Raw genomic sequence first — 14,592 nt, 5'->3', positions numbered from 1 at the left:
TGGCCTAACATTAAAATGCTGTCTAGAAATACTTTTATAACATTCAAAAAAATGTTAGCCAAATAAAGTCTGCAACAGTTCAGTCAATTTACATTCAAGAATATTGTTCCTCTCCCTTGGCCGATGTTTCTAAGTGGTTAGAGCATCTGCCCAGGCACTGAAGGGTCTCAAGGGTTTGATTCCAGTCAAGGGCACGTACCTGGGTTGCAGGTTCGATCCCCAGCTGGAGTTGGGTGCGTGCAGGAGGCAACCAATCAATGAGTCTTTCTCACATCTACCTTTCTTTCTTTCTTTTCTCTCTCTCTCTCTCTTTCTCTCTCTCTCTCACTCTCCCTCTCTCTCTTTTTCTCTTTTCTTCCCTCCCTCCCTTCAACTCTCTTGAAAAATCAAGGGGGTGGGGGGGTAATATCCTTGGGTGAGGATTAACAAACAACAACAAAATATTGTTCTCATTTCTAAGATTTTTCTGAGATTTACAAAGCATTCCCAGAAAATTAAGAGGTAACCAAGCAGTGGAAAGAGACACAAAATTTAACTTTTCAAATTACTCAATATGTCTATGCCTCAGATTTCTCATCAGCAAAATGGAAAAGGCTGGAATTGATGTCATCTTTTCATCTCTAAAACCTGCATAGCTCTATAAGTTGATAATGACTATCATGCAAGATATTGTATAAAAATAGCTTCTCATCTGTTAGCATATTTTGTTTTAAGAAGAAATGGAACAGTGTATCTATACACAGAAGTCACTGAAATATGCTTGAGGTAACCATAATCAAATGACACCTGGATTCGTTTGTCTCTTTTTCTGCTCACTTTTGATCAACTTAGTTACAAATACATAAATAAATGTATGTAAATATGTTAGATGACTCAAAACTAATTCTCACATAAGATTTCCACAAATATAAAAAACTGCGTACCCTTAGTAACAGAGTTCATTTACTATCAGCTGAAAGGCAATCTTTAAGTTCAAAATGAAAAGCAGATTTTGCACTGCATTCTCTCCAAAGCCTGCTTTAGCTACCTATTATTTTTAAAGAATTGAAAACTATGTACAAAGTGTATTCTCAGCAGAACACAGGCACTGAAAGCAAAAACTGGAAAGATACCCAGATTTTTTAAACAAATATAACCAACACACTTTTTATTTATTTATTTAGAGACTCTGGCTAGGATTGAGAACAAGAGTCACTTCTCATGGGACAAGACTATGTAATGCAATGTTTTTCTCAAAATTATCACTTGATACTAATTTCTCAGAAAGAGATGGAGAGTATTCCCATCCATTTAAAGGAGGAAACAGCTCATGTTTTCTAACTTACAGTAATCCCTAAACATTTAGTTAGCTATCTCAAAAAGTTAATAAGCCAAGAAAATTAAGTTAGGTTTTTTTACTGTGAGAAAGTACTGTTCTTAATATTGTATCATAGTGGCCTCCGCGCGTCTCGATCGTGGTGTGGCCTCCCGCGGTATCCTCTGCAAATGGGCTCCCTGGCCTAGCGCCCCCCCTCCCCCGCCCTGCCCCCATTATCCCGCGCCGAGGTTTCCACCAGTGCACAAGCAAGAGCATGGCCGCCATCCCCTCCAGTGGCTCATTCGTGGCCACCCACGGCTACTACCGGCGCCGCCTGGGTTCCACTTCCAGTAACAGCTCCTGTGGAAGTGCCCAGTACCCTGGGGAAGCCATCCCCCACCACCCGGGTCTCCCCAAAGCCGACCCGGGCCACTGGTGGGCAAGCTTCTTTTTTGGAAAGTCCACTCTCCCATTCATGGCCACAGTGTTGGAGTCCCCAGAGCACTAGGAATCTCCCCAGGCCTCCAGCAGCATGATCACCTGTGACCTGGCTCGGGAAGCCACAAGGAAGCAGCCTGGCGGCCAGCCTGGCAAAGTCAACGCGGGGCCCCCATCCTGAGTAGCCAGCAGCAGCCACCAGACTTCCAGAGGCGCTAGGCTTTGAGCCCCTCCCCCCCTCCTCCATCCCCTTCCCTCTCACCCCACCTGGCGTAGACTAGGCCGGCTGCAGCAAGCAGAAGCAGTTGGGTTCTTTTATATCAAAACAGCAACACGCCAAAAAGGAAGTTGAGAGAGCCCCACTCTTTACTACCCAAGCCACACGCAAGCCTGCCTAACACCCCATAGCCATGTGCCTTGCACCAAGTGGAAAATAAATGAGAAGCAGCCAGCAAAAAAAAAAAAAAAATTGTATTATAGTTATTTGAAAGGTGACTAAAAATGGTTTTGTAGGTTCCATGTAGTTTATTATATTACCATCTAATAAATAATGGCCTATAATCTGCTTTGTTTCTAAAATGTTTATACTTACCTGTAATCTGCTTTCTTTTCTAGGACATTTGTCCTCAAATATAACAGTTGAGTGTCAACAGCAGTTCAAATTTAATGACTGCCCTATAAAAATTTCTAATGCAGCCCTAGCCGGTTTGGCTCAGTGGATAGAGCATCAGCCTTTGGACTGGAAAGGTCCCAGGTTCGATTCTGGTCAAGGGCACATGTAGGGGGCATGCAGGAGGTAGCCAATCAATGATTCTCTCTCATCATTGATGTTTCTATCTCTCTTTCCCTCTCCCTTCCTCTCTGAAATCAATAAAAATATATATTAAAAAAATAAATAAAAAATTTCTAATGCAACGAGTTTATCATATGTATATGTAAGTAAGCTTCTTAAGTAAAGACAACAAAGATTCATTTTGCATCACTGAAGAAAATTAATTTTCTAACAAAAATAATGAAGCATGCAAGCATGTGAATTAGTATAGATCTAATAGTGTAATTTTTTTTAAAGAATAGGTTATTGATTTTTTAGAGAGAGAAGGGAGGGAGAGAAAAACATCAATTTGAGAGTACAAATCTTCTGCCTCCTGCACCCGCTCCCCACCCCCTAATGGAGAATGGAGCATGCAACCCAGACCAGGAATTGGACCAAGAATCAAACTGGCAACCTCCTGGTGCACAGGACAACGCTCAAGCAACTGGCACACCAGGCAGGGCCAACTGTGTAATTTTTCAAAGGGATAGCTTTCTTAAAAGAAAACATCAGTCATTCCTCCACTGCCATCCTGTTCACTGAACATATATATTACTAGCTGAAATCATACATTAATTGAACTCTCTTAATATGAGTGTGAGCAGGAAAAAATATGCTGGTCTGTGTCTTTCCAAAGGAAACATTTGGAGTTAGAATTGAAAGCAATTGATTATCCATTGTGAAAAGAAAAAAGGCCCAGGATAAACATCTCAAAAACCGTCCAGGACATACTCAAGACAATTATAACCTGACTTGTTCAATTACTTGCAGTACTTCTTCTATTAAAACACATATTCCACAGGCATCCTATAGTTTTTAAAAGGAAAGGCATCAAAGTCTCAAATCTGCAAAGGGATGAAATTAAATGCAAAGCTGGGGGAAACAAACAAACAAACAATAGGAATGGCCTTTTCTTTTACAATCCAAGGGTGTATTCAGAATACAAGTGTGTGGCAAGAAACTAAAAAGATTGAAGAAGAGTAGAAATGCTTTCTTAATCCACATCTGCAATTCCAACTTCCAGTATTGTTGAAATCTTATATAGCTACAAAAGTATTGTCTCCTGAATACTTTAGATTTGAACCAATACTAACCATCAGAGAACTAAGTATTATAACAAATCCCAAGATCTGTTCAGCTAAAATTGAAAACCTAACTTTCCTCAGAACAATGCTGAACACAGATGAGAAACTCACTTTCAAAACCCAATTTGTAAGGAAATCACATCGCAATTCACATAAAAAATAAAAAATACATATGCACCTAGTTTCAAATTTTCTTTTATATACTTTTTCCATTAATCAAAAGGCAAAAAAAGTGTAATACCTGATTCAAAATTGTTCTGTATTAATTACTGTAGTCTTGAAAATGCATTCAGTAAAATGTACCATCACCAATAAGTAAAACACCCAATTCTAAAAGTAATTTAGAATCACCTCTTTATATAATAATCTCCAGTCTGTAAAGAAAATCAAAATACTCAAAGAAAGGCCAACAAATCAACCCTAAGTAAATTAGTTAATTAAAATTTTTATCCATCTTAATTCTAATAACGATCACCTTTTATTGCCTTGCCACCCCCAAACACAATATTTTAAGTTATGAATCTTAAAAGACCATAGAAGTGTTTACCAAAGTGAAAAAGTTATCAGCAAAAAAATAAAAGCAACTCCTTTTAAAAATTAACTATTTCCTTCTTATATAAAACCCTAGTTTTGTTTTGAGATTTGCCTTTTTTAAAAGTGATTATCTAGTCACAAATAAGGAAACTGTGTTTCAAAGCCCCCAAAAAATGGATGTACAGCAACCAGGTCTTCAGAAAGGGGACACACACACACACACACACAAAACAAAACATATAAATGAACTAAAAACACAAGAATAATTTTTCCAAGATTTTTATTACAAAACACATGCTTTTGGTTTTTAAGAACAATCTAACCGTAAGACTGACATAAAATGAAAAGTAAAATTCCTCACAAAACCTTGCCTATTCACTTAAGAGCCCTTCTCCATCTTTCTCCAGTATTCAATGATTGTGTAACCTTTCGAGACATGTTTATGCATCTATATGTACGTCTTTTTTTGTTTTAAACAGAAATTGCAGCATGCTATATGAACAATTAGCTTGTTTTTAAACAAAATATTCAGATCACCTTTTCTTGTCAGTACATATAAATAAATGTACTTCACTTTTTTCATGGTTGCATAGTATTCCGCAAGTACTTTTTAATCAGTTCCCTTCTTTTTTTTTTAATATATTTGTATTGATTTCAGAGAGGAAGGGAGAGGGAAAGAGAAATAGAAACATCAATGATGAGAGAGAATCATTGATTGGCTGCCTCCTGCACGCCCCCTACTGGGGACCGAGCCTGCAACCCAGGCATGTGCCTTTGACCGGAATTGAACCTGGGACCCTTCAGTCCGCAGGCTGATGCTCTATCCACTGAGCCAAACCAGCTAGGGCTCTTCTGATAAAAGTGTAGAATGATTCCAACCTTTTAGAATTGCAAACCTTATAGCAACGGGTATTGCTCACTGTACAGACCAACTCTGTGCAGAAAAATTTCTAGAAATGACTAAAAAATATTGTGCCAAGCAGGGAAGCACCATCTCCTCAATCTATTTGAGTACTGCCTACCCATCTTGTTAGTAATGTGATAGCTGAAGACAGCATGTTATTTTTACTTGTGTTTCTTTATACAAGAGTGAAGATGAGTTAAGTTCAATCATGTGCATTTCTTTGTGAATGTGCTACCCATTTTTCTACTGGGTTATTCATTGGAGTTCTCTGCCAGCCTTTGGTCGAGCATGCTACAAATATTTGCCCCAGTTAGCTGTTTCAGTCCAACAGGAAATTTTTACATATTTCTATGCAATTGCATTTATTTTCCTTTATAATTAAAATTTTAGACCATATTAGGTAAGTCTTTCCCAAGCAAAACTTTGGGGAAACTTTTTAATGTGACTTCAAAATCATCGCTTAAATGATTATCAATAATATTTACATATAAGTTCTAATATGTCATTATTTAACAAAAGTAAGTCAACTACGCGTCCTCTAAACCAGCGGTTCTCAACCTGTGGGTCGCGACCCTTTTGGCAGTAGAACGACCCTTTCACAGGGGTTGCCTAAGACCATCCTGCATATCAGATATTTACATTACAATTCATAACAGTAGCAACATTACAGTTATGAAGTAGCAACGAAAATAATTTTATGGTTGGGTCACAACATGAGGAACTGTATTTAAAAGGCCAGAAGGTTGAAATCCACTGCTCCTGTAATCAGCTAATGGAGAGCTCTGCATCAATGAAACACTACTTACAACTACCATACTGAGAGTGTATTTCCTCATTTTTTTTAAATATATATTTTATTGATTTTTTTAGAGAGAGGAAGGGAGAGGGATAGAGTTAGAAACATCGATGAGAGAGAAACATCGACCAGCTGCCTCCTGCACACCTCCTACTGGGGATGTGCCTGCAACCAAGGTACATGCCCTTGACCGGAATCGAACCTGGGACTCTTCAGTCCGCAGGGTGACGCTCTATCCACTAAGCTAAACCGGTTAGGGCTATTTTTTTTCCCTTTAAATGTCTTCTTAAAACCTAGGAGTTGAAAAATAACTAGCAAGTATGTTCAATTTCTGGGGATGTCTAAATTCTTTGTCCCTCAATCATTAAATAATTTTCAACAGTGTAAGTGAACTAGATTTTCCCTATTGTAATTATAATTTAATCATCTCTACAAAAGTCAATAAATACTCCTTATACAAACTTGTAATTTTGCAATACCAGAAAATCACTTATGATGCTATCAATGCTGTACACTCTGTTGTTGAAGTGAAAAAGAGTTCTACCTCAAATCATAAAATTATAAAATAAGCCTCTTGAGTTAGTATTCCCGTTCAAACCACCACTGAGAGCTAAATTAGATGGTTAATCTAGCTACTCTCTCCATTCTCCATCAAAAACAAAAGAAAGGAAAAAATTCTGGTCGTAAGTTTTCTATCTCAGTACCAGCTGCCAGGCATTTAACAACCTTCCACCTCTAAGCTGACTGGCACAACAAGTAGTACAACCTGGAAGTTAAGAAAATTGGCAGAACTCAGAGGGGGAGAAAAATATTTTCCACAATTTCTGCAGCACTTGTTTAGCACGTATGTGTTTCTAAAGGGGTGGTCAAGTCTTCAAAACCGTAAGCAGCAGCATACTACTTACTTCACAGGAACCAATGCCAACTCCATTCAGTGGTCTCCTTCCCCTTTGGGGACTATTCAAAAAGTTAGTATTTTCTTTTACAACTCGCCCAGGCCTCTTCACTGATGAAAGCAGGCAAAGCCCATGCTGTGTGTCTGTCTCCTAGAGAAGATTGCATCTTTTATTTATCACTCCTTGGCTTTATTTTCACAGTGAATTCCTGGCTTAAATGCAATCAGCCAAGAAACCCTCCCTATGTGCTCTCCTGTCATTCCTCATTGCTTGCAAGCAGAATCAAGCACAGAAGGGGAGAAAGAAAAAAAAAAGCCTCAACGTTGCCAGCCAAGCCATAAAAATTCTCAAACTCTAGTTAGTTATACTGAGGATCCATAGATACCTTCAATCCGTTTCAACCTGGCAGCAGGAAACGAGAAAAAAAAAACAAAAACTTGAAAGTATGTTAATCGGGTTTTAAAAAAAAAAAAAAAAAAGGATAGATGGATGGGTAGCCTCAAAAGTTGAACCCCCTCTATGACAGAAGGATAGGGTGCTGAAACTAGAAAAGGCAACACTAGGGGATGCCTTTGGAAATAAATGACCATGCAGAAAATCACGTTTGCAGATTGCATGAGAATTCAAATTAAGCAGACAGGATTAAAGCAAATCTGAATTCTCTCCTGGAGCCCCTACCGATCCCCACCGAACCCCCAAAGACAAGAATAAAAGGAACTGACTACGGAAAAAAATCATTAAACATAAGAGACAGCGATGCCTCCAAACCTCTCCCCATGCATTAGGTACCGGTTCACCACTACAATTTAAAGTACACAGTACAATATGGGAAGAGCAGGAAATACGCCGTCTGCAACCAGGAGAAAAATATGGGGAGGGGGCTCACTATAGCATTGTTCTCTTCCGTCGGCTCCGACATCCCCATCGCTATGGCTGAAAAAGATACCCGGCCAGAAGAGAAAGAAAAAGAAAAGAAAAAAATCCCTGAGGAGGCCGGGGGGAGACGGAGAAAGCTTTTAAACTCCGTATTTGAGAAAACTCTCCCGGTCTACCAGAGAAAAGAGGGCTGTACAGCTTTAAATCACAAGTCCCTCTCTCGCCTTTGTCAAATACCTTCTACTTTACAAGCCCTGGAAAGAAATAGAGACTCTTTTGTTTGGTTTCCCCTTCTCGGAAGGTGACAGAAAACTGAAAGGGGCACAAATAAACCTGAAAATGAGAACCCAGTGCGGGGTCGTGCCCGGCTGCCGGGCGGCTGCGCCGGCAGGGACGCGGGAGCCGCCGCGGAGCCCCTCGGGCTCGGGCTCGCGCTGGTGCGCCCGCCGGCGGGAGCGCAGAGCCCGTCCCTGCTCCCGCGCGCACCGGGCGCGACCACCGGCCACCCCAGCGCCAACCAAACTCGGGCGGCCACAGCCCCGGGGCACCGCCGCGGCCCCAGAGGAAAGGGAAGCGCCAGCCGCTCCTTCCCGGACTCGCGCCATTTCATTCGGGGCGTCCAGGGGTTAGATGTCCCCTCAGGAGAGACGTTCCCTCAGGAGAGGGGTCCAGCCCGCCGCCCCGCTCCCCACCTCCGGCGCTGCTCCGAGGCAGCAGAGAGGCGGAGGGAGAAGACGTTTAAATCCCCGGTGGCCACGGAGCTCGCCGGGCCGGGCCGGACCGGACGCCGCAGCGACTCCAGCGCGTCGCGGCCGCAGCCCGTCGAAGCCCTGTGAGGAGCGGCCGCCGAGCCGCATGAACATGTCCTCCCTCCCCTCCGGACGCAGGGGCGGGAGGGGAAGAGGAGAAAGAAAGAGGGCGAGCGACAGGCGAGGGGAGAGCGGAGGGAGAGCGGGGAGCGCGGCCGGGCCACCGGCTCGCCCGGCCGGCATTGTCTGCGCGGCCCGCGCCCCCTCCCCCGCCCCGCACGGCCCCGTCACACACCCTCCGCCGGGGCCGGCCGGCCGCGCCTTTGTCCACATCCGCCCCCCAACAAGGCTCGCAGCCCTCCAGGACCTGCTCCCCGGGAGGAGGGCGCCCGACACGCACCCCCCGACCCCAGCGCGGGGCGCGTCCTGCTGATTCATTTCCCACTCGCACCGGCCCGTCCGGGGAGACAGGGGGCGGGGAGGGGCGGGAGGAAACGGGCGCTCGGGAGGACCGTCCGGTCCCGTGAGGGCACCGGGCAGGGTGCGGGCGCCCGCCGGACCGAGGGGCTGCTCGGAGGGGAGCGGGCGGGCGCCCCGCCCCCGAGGGACTGACGGGTGGACAGACGGCCCCGAGGCTGCCCGTGACTCACCGACTTGCAGGACGTTGTCGACGCAGCCACTCTCCAACAGCGCGATGCCCCGGCGGAAGGGCAGCCGGGTCTCGTCGCCGCCGTCCGCCGTCCCGGCCGCCCCCACCGACGGAGCCCCGGCTCCGGCTCCGGCGGCGGCCGTTGAGGTGGCCGCGGGAGAAGACGACGAGCTGCCGCTGCCCGCGCCGCCCGCGCCGCCGCCCGCGCCGGCGGGGCCGCCGCTGTCGTCGCCGGGGCCGCCCGCGGCGCCGCTGCCGGTGTTGAAGGACGAGTACATGCAGATCTCCCGCTCGCTGCGGGGAAAGGACCAGTAGACGATGCGGCGCTGCACCGGCTCCGGGATGCGCTCAAAGCGCTCTTCCACGCGCTGGAACGGCCACTTCTCCGCCACCTTGCGCGCCGCGATGTCCAGCAGCGACTCGGGGCTCTGGGTCTTGCCCGGCGGCAGCAACCCCAGCGCCGCGCCGCCCCCGCACGCCGCCGCCACCGCGCCGCCCGCCCGCGGGCCGGGCCGACAGGCAGAGCTGTAGCCGCCACCCGCTCCGCCGCCGCCGCTGCTGCCTCCGCCGCCGCCGCCCGGCCGGCAGCACAGCCGTTTTGCGGGAGGAGGCTGCTGTCCGCGCTCCGCCATGACCGCGTCGCTTCTAACCCGACAGCGGAAGTGCCGGGACCCTATAAACGGCACAAGGAAGCGCGACACGCACACGCCGCCGCGACGCCACGCTGCCATCTAGGGCCCGCCGCTCCTTGTATGGGCCCAAGAGGTTGGGCCTCCACAGTGACGTCAGGGCTGAGGCGGAGCGCCGATAGGGGGACCTAGGGCCGGGGGCTGGGCTATGCAAATCGCTGGGCTCAAACATAAATAGAGCACTCGGCCGACACGGGGGTAGCGGGGGCGGCGGGGCTGGGCGCTCGCCGGCTGTGAGGTTGTTCGGCCGCTGCGAGGCGGGGGGCGGGGCTCAGGTGGGATTCCCGCGGGAGGGGACGGGCCTCCGGACCTGGCCCAAGGTGGGTGGGTCTCTGCGCCCCCTGCTACTCCACTTCCCTTTCCAATTCCCTGCCTTCTTTTGATGTCCGGCAAGTGAGGACGCGCCTCGTGGGTCACAGCGGGGAGAAGACGGGAAATGGGGGGTGAGCCTGGGCAGAGGTCCTGCTAAGTGGGGGGCGGGGCCCGCGGGCCGAGGCCCCACCCTCCGTCAAAGCCTGCCCGCCGGGGGGAAAAGCCTTTGGGCGGAGGAGGCGCTTTCAAAACAAAGAAATGCGGCGTGGAGCCCAGGGGATGGGGGTGGAGAGGAAGGCGGAGGAGGTGCGGCTGTAGCCGCCGGGCTGCCCGCTTCCCCTCCAGCTAGCCCGGGGGAACTCCCCCTCAACCCCCAGCCAGGGCTGCGGCGCCTGGGAAGAGGGAGGAGGCTGCACTCGGCGGCTGTTTTCCACTTCACTTTTGCAGATCCGGGTAGGGAAGGAGAGCGCCCGCTCCGCTGCCCCGTGTGGCTGCAGCGCACGCGGCTCCGAGCCCAATGTCCGCTCTGTCCTGGTGGCTGGGCTGGGGGCCGAGCCAGCCAAAGTGTCCGAAAACGCGCAGAGCGCTCGGAACCTACCCCGCAACTGGGCGACGGGCGTTCCGAGCGGGCACCGTGGCAGCCCCGCCCTTGCGCTCCCTCATCCCTGCGTGGAGCTGGGGAACTTGAACTGGCTCTCATCACCCCCGCGGCCTCGCCGATAAGACACCGCTACAGTCCCGGGGTGCTCGCACTCGGGATGGAAGGTACACCCGAGCAGTGGATTTAGCAAACACCTTTGTGAGTATACGCCCCACGGGAGCGTGCGCACACATACCCCTCGAGCGCGCGCGCACCACCCAGCCGGCTGCAGACACTGATCCTGGGACGCTTGGCGGCGGAGGGCTGCTGCGAGCGCGTTCAGTGCGCACTTAGACCTGCGCCCCGGCTCGGCACCGGGTGCCGGGCTGCGGCGAGCCAAGGCGCTCCGGACGCACGCCGCGCTCTCAGCAGTCCTGGCGGCGCCGGAACGCCCCATCCTCCCCGGAATAGGCACTTTGGGGAGCAGGCAATCGAAAGGGATTGAAGAGTGCAGCTTGCAGCTTGCTGCTGCGAGGGCGCCGAGGAAGGAGTAGAAGCGAGTGCCGGGCTGAACCAGGAACCCTGCGGACATTGTTCTTCGCACTCCGCAGAGCTCGGTCAAATCTGGATCCAAGCCACGGACTTGACTTAGCACGTTAGAGACATCTTTACTCTTTGCCCCCTCCCCCTTCTGTTTTTACTGTACTGTAAACCGTATTACTGATGCTGTCGCTGTTGTAGAAGATAAACTGCATCCCATTTGGCACTTTCGCATCTTTTAAGGTTATTGATTGGCACCCCGTTGCCTGCATTTAAAGGAATAGAGCGCTTCTGAGTTTTAAACAAAATCGCCCACTCCGGGCCGAGGCCTGGGAGACCTTGAGCTCCAGCTCTTGGCTCTTCCCGGTGTTAGGCCTTACCAAGCCGCAGGCTGCAGGTCCCAGGGGAATGGGACACTGGCAGACTTTCCATAGCTGCCTTACTTGTTAGGAAAATTTTGGTGACATTGTGTTTTTATATATCCCCTCTGGTATTTTTCTGGGCACCTCCTCAATGCTTAGGAAAAGGCCTGGGCAGAAAACTGGAAGACTATGGCAAATGGCAGAGGGAAGGCTCCTTCCTTCCTCCAGTTGTTTCATTTCTGGACCTCTTATTTTCTTAAAAATAAAACTAATTTTTAATTTTAAAAAAAATGGTGATTGGAGTACAAAGTAAGTCGAAAAGTAAAATACAATTTGGGCTCTATAGGTTTATATACTATCATGTAGATTACCAAGCATTGTCATATACATATACACGTAGAATCGCTGAACTGGAAATTTAAAGATGACAAGACTGGTGCCCCCAGACAAGATGACTCATTCAGGATCATAGGAGGTGCTAGTGGAAGAAATTAATTCATACTGATCAGGAAAATAGACACCTTTGGAAGTGCCTAACGTTTAAGAGGCCTTGATTTTGTAATGAACCAGAGACCAGATTTAAGTAAGATATTGTCCTACATTGGAGGGATTTAGTTTCACTCTAATTTGAAGACAAATCCAGAGCCACCTGCTCAGCCTGACCCAGTTTTCCCTCTCTGCAGTTTCTTACACTGAGACCACTCTCTCCCTCTTGAACTGTACTCTTCCTGGTTTCCCTGACACTTCTATCCCTCCAACGTCTCCAACTCTTCTTTCTCTGCCTTGTTTTGGGGTTTCTCTTCCTCCAAACTGTTTAATGTTCACCCTGTGCTACAACCTATCAGGATCTCTTCTCAATTTTTGGTGACCCACTCCTTGCAGGGTTTCCCCCATTTTCAACTCGAAACCATGGTCTCTGCTTGAGCTCACTTATTTCTTCCTAATGGCCAGCTTCCTTTTCTGTTGCCAGAAGGGTTCTCATGGCCACCTCAAACCCAAACTACCACCTTTCCTGGAAACCAGGTTCTCTTCCTTCCCTTAGATTGTTATTACTCTTGCCACCTGTTCATAGGCACCTCCCATATCAGTTTATTGTCTATCCCAGCCCTTCTCACTGCTTTATTATTCCTCCTCCTCACTCTCAGAGCCTCCTCACTAATATGTCTGTATAACCTCTCTGCTTCCATATCCTCCTCCACCCAGCTGCTTTGCTTCCTAAAGTGTGATGGTGTCACCCTTTAAATGGCTCCCTGCTGCCTACTGGGGAAACTCCAAACTTAAATACGATCTTGACCAAACCCAACTTTCCAGCCTCATCTCCCACTAAAACCCAACAGAACTTCCAGTTTCCCAACAGGAGTTTTGTTAGTCCCAACAAGACTTCTCCCACTACCCCAGAAGTCATTCCCACTTTCCCATTCTGCACATTTGCTCAAGATATCCCCGCTGCCAGTAATGTCTCTTCCCTTGCAACTTGTCAAATTCCTACCCTTCCTTCAAGGACTTACTCCAATGCCACTTCCTCTGAGAAAACCCACCTGGAGGTGTGATGTCTCTCTTCTCAGGCCCCTCTAGCACTTTGGATCTTTCTTGTGACATTTATACCATTCAGCCTAGCATCCCGGTTTTGTTTACACCGGCCTGAGCCATTCTCTCTCTTCCCTGGTTAGATATTCTCTGAAGGTTGGGATTATGCCTCAGCCATCTTTGGAGTCCCAAGTACTTCTCACTGCACTGTGAGGCTTCTGTCTCCCCAAAGGTCAGCTACACCCACGAGCCAAGGGAGAAATAAGCAACAGTATGTCATCGTTGGCTGGTACTTGTGCCATCTCTCACTGTGGGGGTATTTACAGTGTGTTGTTTTTTTTCTGGTGTTCATAGAAATTATTACTAAATTACTTATAATTGCTCTTTTCATACCCTAGTTATACCCTAGGGACCAAATCAGGGCTAAAGGCCTCTGGTTATGCTCCCATGTTTACCAGTGGGCAATGGTAGGAAATCAGAGTACAGAAAATCTACAGCTTCCCAAATGCAGTGACTCATCAGATCACACCACACCACACCACATTAGCCAGTGTGGTCAAGAGCTAGGCTCTCAGGCACACTTCATAAACAAGACTTCCAGGACTCCATAAACTAATGGTGTCCAGGAAGAGAGACACTTCTCCCCCAGCACCTGGCCCGTTGAAATTGGATGGACGGATGGATGGATGGCAGGTAAAAAAATTTATTTGAAACTCCTGTTCAGAGAACTATTGTGACTCCTCTACTTCCTCTACTTGCCTTTAATTTAAAAGTGAAAAATATGAATTAAATTCAATAGATATTATCAAATTCCTGGAGCAGTAGTTTTTCAAAGAGAAACCCTCAAAGTCTCCCAGATCATAATGCACACAATTTTGGAACTGGGAAACAGAAATTGACACTCACTCCCCACATGAATCTCCTTTACAATCAAGTTTGAAAAGTACGCTTTTGGGGTAAGAACTTCCCAGAGTCCTAGCTCTTAGGAGGATGCCTATAGAAATTAAAAAAAAAAAAAAATGACATTGCTGTCCAGCCAGTGTGGCTCAGTGGTTGAGCATCAACCTATGAACCAGGAGGTCACGGTTCCATTTTTAGTCAGGGCACATGCCTGGGCTGTAGGCTCTATTGCCAGTTTGGGGCATGCAGGAGGCAACTGATCAATGATACTCTCTCATCATTAATGTTTCTCTCCCTCTCCCTTCCTCTTTGAAATCAATAAAAATATATATATTTTTTAAGTGACATTGCCTCACCATTATTGCTAGTCATCTCAGCTAATTAAGAGAATTTTGCCATTAAGAAGAAGATTCCAATACACGAGAATTGAATTAGATCTGAGGAACCTCAAGTCATTTGAAGTTATACCCATTTCCATGTTCTTTCTCATACTGGGACATACTTTTACTATTATAACTGAAGCCAATTATGTTCCCTGGACTATAATTAATTGTTTAGAAAGGAAGAAAAGACTAAAACAGCAGTTAGCCTGTTAAGGAGGCATTATTCTCCCCTCCAGTCAAATGACAGGGAATTCTATGTGGCTA

At 47.4% G+C, this 14,592-nt stretch overlaps 1 protein-coding gene and 1 pseudogene across 6 annotated transcripts in view; one reads left to right on the top strand and one right to left on the bottom strand.

The window, feature by feature from the left end:
* Positions 1-10,785, bottom strand: part of ZSWIM6 (zinc finger SWIM-type containing 6) — a 217,013-nt gene extending 206,228 nt beyond the window's left edge. For 2 of the 6 annotated variants that reach the window (XM_036309319.1, XM_036309323.1), the window contains exon 1: positions 9,037-10,785. In XM_036309319.1, coding sequence (XP_036165212.1) covers positions 9,037-9,766 — 730 coding nt within the window. In that variant the 5' untranslated portion in view covers positions 9,767-10,785. The remainder of the gene's footprint in view (positions 1-9,036) is intronic. The other 4 variants (XM_036309322.1, XM_036309321.1, XM_036309318.1 and 1 more) reach the window with 3 other exon arrangements.
* Positions 1,537-2,204, top strand: LOC118656251 (annotated as a pseudogene).
* Positions 10,786-14,592: the final 3,807 nt, after the last annotated feature.

Source organism: Myotis myotis, unplaced genomic scaffold (assembly GCF_014108235.1).
Source record: "Myotis myotis isolate mMyoMyo1 unplaced genomic scaffold, mMyoMyo1.p scaffold_m19_p_5, whole genome shotgun sequence".
Taxonomy (NCBI): Eukaryota; Metazoa; Chordata; class Mammalia; order Chiroptera; family Vespertilionidae; genus Myotis; species Myotis myotis.
This window is presented reverse-complemented; position numbering and strand designations above follow the sequence as displayed.